The sequence below is a fragment of the Sinocyclocheilus rhinocerous genome, unplaced genomic scaffold (genome assembly GCF_001515625.1).
Source record: "Sinocyclocheilus rhinocerous isolate Xijiao unplaced genomic scaffold, SAMN03320098_v1.1 scaffold185, whole genome shotgun sequence".
In the NCBI taxonomy this organism is placed as follows: domain Eukaryota; kingdom Metazoa; phylum Chordata; class Actinopteri; order Cypriniformes; family Cyprinidae; genus Sinocyclocheilus; species Sinocyclocheilus rhinocerous.
The window spans coordinates 1,298,404-1,307,062 of NW_015662163.1; the positions used below are offsets into that span (position 1 = coordinate 1,298,404).

Sequence of the window (8,659 nt, forward strand, 5' to 3'; positions counted from 1 at the left end):
TTCCCTTGTTTTGTGTGAACCCTTGGTATTTTTAACTGACTCGATCCTAGTGATCTGAGTGGTCTGTTAGGTTTATATTCAGTGAGCATATCTGCAATGTATTTAGGTCCTAGGCCATTGAGTGATTTATAAACGAGTAAAAGTACTTTAAAATCAATCCTAAATATAACTGGAAGCCAGTGTAAGGACCTGAGGACTGGTGTGATATGCTCAGATTTTGAGCCAATGGGGCTGTAGTCAATGGGGCTGTAGTCATTTGGAGATAAGGCTAGGTAAATCTGGGTATCATCAGCATAGCTGTGATAGGCAATTTGGTTCTTTCTCATTATTTGACTTAGTGGGAGCATATACAGGCTAAACAAGAGCGGTGCAAGAATTGAGCCTTGTGGGACTCCGCATGTCATGGATGTCCACTTAGACTTATGCTCTCCTATACTCACATAATAACCTCTCCCTTCTAAGTATGACCTGACCCATTTGAGTACCATCCCAGAAAGCCCGACCCAGTCTTCCAGTCTCTCTAGAAGTATGTGTCAAACGTAGCACTAAGATCTAGTAGTACCAGCACTGATATTTTTCCAGAATCAGAATTTAAGCGAATATCATTATCATACAAAGCTCATCGGTCTGAAAAGCGAGGCTTTTTCAGAAGGAGCTTAACAACTGCAGTTTTCAGGGAGGAAATGTCCCAGAAAGAAGTGAGGCGTTCACCACTTCTAAGAGATCTGCTTCTAAACAGTTAAGCACACTTTTGAAAAAAGATGGGGGAAGTATGTCAAGATAGCAGGTTGACGATTTAAGGTGCTGTACTATTTCTTCCAAAATTTTGCCATCAATTGCTTCAAAAACAGACATAGTAATTTATTTTTGAAATTGCGGTCAAATCTGTCTGACCTCTGCATAACTTGAGGATGTGCTAATCGCCTTTCTGATATTATTGATCTTCTCAGAAAAGAAGGAAGCAAACTCATTGCATTTGCTTTCGGAGAGCATTTCACGGGGAATCTGACTTGGGGGGTTTGTTAGTCTCTCAACAGTAGCAAAAAAAAGTGCGAGTGTTGTTTAAGCTACTGTTTATAAGGTTTGAGAAGAAGGTCTGTCTAGCTGTGGCTAGTTCCACATTGAAAGCATGAAGGCTGTTTTTATAGATGCTATAGTGAATTTCAAGTTTCGTCTTACACCACATCCGCTCAACTTTTCTGCATTGTCTTTTCATACTCTGTACTGCTGTTGATTTTCTCCAAGGTGATTTTTGTCTGCCAGTCTTCTTACTGACTTTTACAGGAGCAATATCATCAATAACATTCTTAACCTTTGAGTTAAAGGAATCAAGGAGAAGATCATCAGAGTCTGCAGAAGTGCTTGGTGTTAAAGATATAGCATTCATAAATAGTACACTAGTGTTCTCGTTAATACATCTCTTTCTGACAGAGACAGATCTAGATTCAGTGGTAGCAGAGATCAATATATCAAAGAAAATACAGAAGTGATCAGATAGTGCTACATCCGTAATAACAATGGATGAAATGTTTAGACCTCTACTGATGAGTAGACCTCTAGAGTGTGTCCACGATTGTGTGTGGGTCCATGCACATGCCGAATCAGGTCAAAAGTGTTTAAAACAGTTATAATTTCTTTTGTAGTTTTGATTTCTGCTAAAGTCAGAACATTCTGTTTTTGCTTCAAATTTTTTTTCTTCAATATTTTTGCTGGAAAAACATTAATTCTCATTAATTAATTCTAATAAACTCATTAAGAAGTCACTTTTACAGTGCAGCATGTGCAAAAGATGAATTAATTTATACAACTTGAAATGTGTAGAAATTAACATTTAGTAAGACTGATAAATCCTTTAAAAATATTTGTTAGTTCATATTACCTATTAATTATTTAATGTTAACATTGAGAAGCTTTTTGTAAAATGTCTCCTGTATTAATTAGCTTGTTGGACAACACCATGATGGTTATATCATAAAATTATCATCTGCTATCATAGTACCACCACAATGTGTTTTTTTTCCCGTAAGGGTACAATAGCGGTGGACAATGGAAAGACAAGGACAAAGATGATTTATGGCTAACCTAACTGCAGAGTTACATAATGTTATGGAAGAACTGTCATCATCTGTAATTTAATACACGAACAAACAAAAAAACTGTTAATTGGAAACTGGAGATACCCAGAATCACTGAAAAGGTCACCCAATGGTGCTTTGTAATGTGCTTATTTGCTCCAAGATGGCTGAGCTGTTCCCATGAGGGCCAGGGCACTCACAGGCCCACTGTATGAAAGTGTGTGTGGTCCATACCAAACATAGCCCCCCGTCTGCCCTGTCAAACACCCAGATAAACAAGCTTCTACACAGCCGCTTTAATCAAAACACATTACAGCTCCAGAAGCACTGACTACAGTAACCGCTCATCAGGGCACAGTGGGAGTCGCCCACACACACATACACACCCCTGAAGGTCAGCCGAAGAAGAGCGCGCATTGATTAGAAGCAGGATGGTGGACGTAATCACCTGCAGTGCAGCGAAGAAGATAATTCAAGACAATGGCTAACCGAGTGAGTAATGGATGTGCTTGATTTGAGAGGATAAGGATTTGTAGCACACGCTACGTGACGTCCCAGCACGCAAGCCTGAACTTCAGAGTTCAGGTGTGGGTATGACCGTTCATACCATTGCATGATGGACCAGGATAATGGTGCCAAAAGGCAAAGTTTGAGAGAAAAGACTGGTGAGTTGTAACTGACCTGGGCCAAGCTTGGCAACTGCATATAGCAGGTCGTAGTTAATAACTGGTGTGGCCTCGTCAATCTGTTGCCAGCCAACTGGAGGTGAGCCTGGAGGAGAGATGAGGAACTGTTTGGAAGGCTGGGGAGGAGCCAGGTGCAAATTGTCTCCTTCGGATGCTGGATTCTGCACCTAAGAGCCAGAGAGTATGTTAGTCCAGGATGCAGTCAAACAAAGACCTGACTTTGATGCTGGGATCAATCCAGATGTTTCTCAAGTAGTCATTAGCAAATGTGACCCTGGACCACAAAACCAGTCATAAGTAGCACAGGTATAGCTATTTGTAGCAATAGCCAACGATACATTGTATGGGTCAAAATTAACTAATTTTCTTTTATGACAAAAATCATTAGGATATTAAGTAAAGATCGTGTTCCATGAAGATATTTTGTAAATTTCCTACTGTAAATATATCAAAACTTAATATTTGATTAGTAATATGCATTGCTAAGGACTTAATTAGAACAAATTTAGAGGCGATTTTCTCAATATTTTCATATACCATGCCACAGTATTTTTTTGCACCCTCAGATTCCAGATTTTCAAATAGTTGTATCTCGGCCAAATATTGCCCTATCCTAACAAATCATACATCAATGGAAATCTTATTTATTCAGACGTTCAAGCATGTATTGTTCAAACATTCTATCTATCTATCTATCTATCTATCGTTCTATCTATCGTTCTGTCGTTCTATCATTCTATCATTCTGTCTATCCATAAAGCCTATAAATCTTTAAACTTCAAAGCTTTTTTTTATTTTTATTTAACTTTCAGAAAAGGCTTTGTAAAAATGAGTTACATGAATGCCTTTGAATTTAAATTTATTTTAATTCTACATCCTTTAAATTGCAGTTCTATATTATGTTTCTCAGCTCAGTTCTGAATGGCAAATAACCCCGCAATACACTGCACACATATATTCAAGATGTCCTTCTTTTGTACCCTCATTTTGCAACAACCATGTCAGCCTGATTTGGGCAGTTACTCTGGCAAGCGGCTAATACCAGCTATCAGAATGCATCTATTTCAGAGCTGTCTGCTCCAGCCAGTGGATTATGCCCTACTGGAGTTGTCTCATCCTGAATATGAGTTCATTTCCTGCTCACTGCGAAGGGTTAGAGACCCTGACATGATTTACAGAAGGATTACGATACACATGATGTATGATCAAATGTACATAAAGAAGACTCCCTAATGTCTCAGTCTCACATAAAAAAGACTCCCTAATGTCTCAGTATCGTTCTGTAGTTCGTTCTATTAATTTTTTTTTTTAAATGTTTAAGCATGGCACTATAAAAAAGTTTTTGTCTTTTCTAGTAATTCGTGATTCCATTTGGTGCAGAGAAATTGCACACTTAGAGCAGCATTGTATACTTTTTTTAATCAACTCTGATTCAGATCTAATCAGGCAAAAGCACCATATTACTTGACGAATGCATAGTTTGTATCTTAACCTGTTGTCTACATGTCACTCCTAAACGTACTTTATGTAAATGTACCCTAAATGTACCCTTCTTAGAAATGCAGAGATTCTAGAAATTTTGGGCAACTGAAGCCACTTCTCACCTGGGCAAAATAGAGTTTAAGTTTCTTTCCTCTGAAAGGTGTTTCGTGCAGCTCTATTCTAGCGCTGGCTGCCGCTTTGGGGTTACTGAAATTGATTCGTACACGTCGGAAGCTCTTAAACTGCTGGAACGTCACACCCTCATCATACGCGAGGAAGAGCGCTTCGAACATTTCCTGAAAGACAAAAAATAAACAAGGTAAATTAATAAGGGATAAATATTTAAATTCTGTCCACTGGCAAATGACAAAACATGAATAATTCATATGTCTTCATAGAGGACAAAGAAAGTCGAGCAGGAATGTTTTTTTTTTTACTTTTACTGTGCCAGAAACAAGCAAGACCTGTTCCACCAATATCAATCTTATCAGGGCCGTGAGAGAACGATTGCGAATAATGTCAGCATATCACTGACAGGATGAACGTCATTGTATTCTTTATGGGACATGGCAGTCTTTGGACTAGGAACACCTCACAGATCATCATCCAATCAGCTCAGCCAGAACTGGATCGTTTTGGAGAGACAGATTGGCTGAGTCTGTTATGACACTTAATATTCATTTCCTGTGCAGGAGAGGAACTGATGAAAGCAATTATATCTGCAGCTTGTCTCTCAATTCAGTAATCGGTCCTGCTGGGTCTTGGTAACCCTTAGCACTCTCAGCCTCATCTGTTAAAGAGAGGACTTTCCCAAATCACATGTATTTACCTGCATTCTAACCTTCACCATGCAGACTTAAAAGGATTGTTCACCCCAAATGAAAATTCTGTCATAATTGAATTTTTTATTCAAACAGTAGAGCATGGCACTAGCATGACCAGGTCATGGTTTTGATTCCTAGGAAAAGCTAGAACTCATAAAATGCATACATTGAATGCAATATAATTCACTTTGGATAAATGTGTCTGCCAAATACGTGAGTGTAAATTTACTCACCCTTCATGTTTACTCAAACCTGCATTTCTTTCTTGCTTTATATAGAACAAAAGATATTTTGAAAAATGTTCTTCAAAATGAAGAACACTCACACAGGTTTAGAACAAAATGAGGGTAAGTGATGACAAAATTTCCCTTTTTGGGTGGACTATCTCTTTAAAACATGATGCTTATTGTTTTTGTAGCGATATAATGGCTTCTTATTAATTTTATGTGCTTTAGAAGACCTCTGAAGACTTAATTTGTAACCTTAGAGGTGAGGTCATTTCTGACACTAGCAGCAAAATTGCAAATAAATAAATACCTAAATAAATAAATAACAAGTTTGTGTTTTAAAACAGGTTTCATAAACCCCTTCAATCTTAATAAATGACTTTAACTGGGATAGGAAAAAGTACTTTAACGAAAGCTGTTTAAATACCTTATTAAATAAGTAAAAGCACACTGTTATGAAACTCTCTTTCAGAGTAGCATCTAAAACAGGATTGCTGGAATAGAAACACCTTAGACTGATTAGTATTTTCCAAAAAAACGTCATCAAATGTGCGTAGGCTATCACATTCCTGATTTGATTGTTCAACTTAGTGAGGTATTTAATTGCATTATTTTCAGAGACCTGTTAAAACGGCTAACGTCTCAGTGTTGGGTTTGCTTTGCCTTTTAAAGGCATAGCACTTAAGCACTTGGAAGTGAGGCCAATGTGTACACCAAAAATAGGTATTCAACATGAAACCCTCAAATATGCCCTTAAATTCTAGCCAACCGCTGGTGAAACACTTCAATATGACGACAAACAATAATCTAAAATATGAAACACGTAACACAGGAAGGTAGATATTTAAAATTATGTGATGTCTAAGAGACGTGCTTTGCTTGTATCAGAAATCAAGTTCAGGTAGAGATTATGAAATCACTGTCACATAAACTGTGGAAGTTAAGGATTGTAACCAGAAAGTTGAATACCATATTGAGTCTTCGAAGGTTGCCCTATTAGTCAAGGATCTCAAGCTGCCAGCAAATAGTAAGTTGACCCCAGAAGTGTGAATAGTTTATACTTAAAATCCAGCCTGCAAATAATTTTTTTCTTCCATGCAGCTCATTATACCAATTTTTATTTTCATAAAACTCAAATGCAATTCCATATTAAGACTGACAAATGCATGCTACAAGAGTACCGATTTTACTGCATTTATGATTAAATAATGCAACCTTGGTGAGCAAGGCTCTTACGAACTTCAAACTTTTGAACAGTAGTGTATTAATTGGTATGAATTTAAATAATCCCTGACCATTACATCAAAGCCAGATCATGATGTTGCTGGTCTCTTAATGGGACTGATAGCTGCCTGATTTACAAGCACCAGCTGTATAACTGTGTAGTTAAAATGTACAGTTGTAAAAGCACTTGCATTTGTTGTAGCTTTACAACTAGTCCCAGTTAACTTGAGTTCAAGACTGCTGCCTTAAGGGAAGCATCTTCTGATAAGTGTAGCGAATCAGCTCATTCATGGGGAAATATGAATAATTAATCATAACTAGTTATAATTAATTAGTACAATTTCTTGCTTTTGATAAAAACATCTTCTATAAATTACTCTTCACTGTCAGTCACCAGAGATTTTGCTCAGTGCTTCACAATACACAGAATCTAAAGTTGTCACTTTTAGCATCAGGAAATAGTGAATGTGCTCGATAAAAATGTCCAGAGATGGGGAAGATGAAAGATTAGAGCTGCTCGCTGGTACTCTCCTGCAGAGACAGATGGATAGCTGAGGCAGTTTTCTTCCACAGCGTCAATTCGCCATACACCTTGTATCCTGTCACAATCTGTGAGAAACCTCCAGCATATTCCTTCATCTCTGAGCCAAGAGTGAGCGTCCCTAGAGATGGCAGCTGTGGATATGTCGCGTCCACCGTGTGTCAGGACGTACACTGACAGCTGGGCTCGTTCTGAATGACTCAGCAATGACAGGTGACAACAGATGATTCCATGAGAGAGTTGCGGTGCATATGTGCACATTTTCTATCCTCCAGGTTTCTGACTCAGCACTTGCCTGAAGTTTTACAAGATGTCAAGTACGTCCAGAGCTAATTATAGAACAAGAACTTGATGGCGTGTGAAATGCAGATCAAAGCACATTCGTCTGATCCACTACACCTTGAAATGAGATCATTTACTACCGTCACAGCACTGCTGGTCACCAGCATATGTCGAGTTTTGGATGCTGGTGTCCCTATCACGCATCTTAACTAGCTTAATTAGCCTCCCTTGGTCATCCAGCATCATGCTGGTCTTTTTAGCAAAAGGCAGTCAGACATTTCCCAATTTTTGTTGTGAGAAATGGCTTTGCACATACAAGCTGAATTTTCAGTGGCACAGTGTACTGTAAAGCAGGGGTTCTCAAACCTGTCCTGGAGGACCCCTAGCCCTGCACATTTTGTATGTCTCCCTTATCAGACACACCCAATTCATGTCATGCAGTCTCTACTAACGAGCTGATGAGTTGAATCAGGTGTGTTAGATAAGGGAGACATACAAAATGTGCAGGGCTAGGGGTCCTCCAGGACAGGTTTGAGAACCGCTGCTGTGATGGACATTCAGGTTTGTTCACAATTGACCGTTCGCAGGGAGCTTGAATGACAGGCGATCTGACCAATCAGAACGCGTATATTATGTGCCGCCGCTGCTATCTGCCATCTTGCCCGACAGCTACGGCCGGTCTCCATAGAAATCCATGTTAAAACAGGGTTAAAAAGATCGACTGAATTAAAACTTTTTCAATATAACTAAATACAAAAACGTGCGGAGGGTTAAGCTGTGCTGTTGTTGGCTGCCACAGTAACGGCAATAAGCTAAGGAATTCCTTTAAAGTACTTGTTTTGCATACCAGAAAATCTGTCGTGTCCGTCGCTGTATGCATGGCTTGCAGCACTTAAGGTAAAATACTGAGTGTGAAATAATAATATAATATGTTAAACATGTGCTCTTATCATTCTGTGGACAAAATCCCGTGAACTTCGCCCCGATCGGGAGCTGTATATGCATGTGCGCTCATCTGTTTTCAATGCAGCTAACCTCGCGTCGCTTCATGTCATCTTCCCACTCATTAAACTATGACAGGTCCTTTACTGCAAAAAGACGGTCACTGTGACACTCTAAAATGATGAAACTATGGCGCCATGTGCTTTTTTAAACCATTTTCATAGGTTTCGAGTTATATTGTTGGCTCGGAAAATATGTAAATGCGCGCCTTAATCGCAAATCAGACAGGAGAGTAGATTAACTTCGGTGGACTTACACTTGAAAAATGGTGTGTTCCACGGTTGAAATAAAATACTTTCTGATGTTTATTCATGTT

The 8,659-nt window shown here is 38.8% G+C and overlaps 1 protein-coding gene across 3 annotated transcripts in view; it reads right to left on the bottom strand.

The window, feature by feature from the left end:
• The window catches only part of rcan2 (regulator of calcineurin 2), an 84,375-nt gene that overhangs the window by 10,790 nt on the left and 64,926 nt on the right, over positions 1–8,659 (bottom strand). For all 3 annotated transcript variants that reach the window (XM_016537547.1, XM_016537549.1, XM_016537548.1), the window contains 2 exons: positions 4,366–4,539; positions 2,757–2,928 (listed from right to left, as the gene is read on the bottom strand). In XM_016537547.1, the coding sequence (XP_016393033.1) occupies positions 2,757–2,928; positions 4,366–4,539 (346 nt within the window). The remainder of the gene's footprint in view (positions 1–2,756; positions 2,929–4,365; positions 4,540–8,659) is intronic.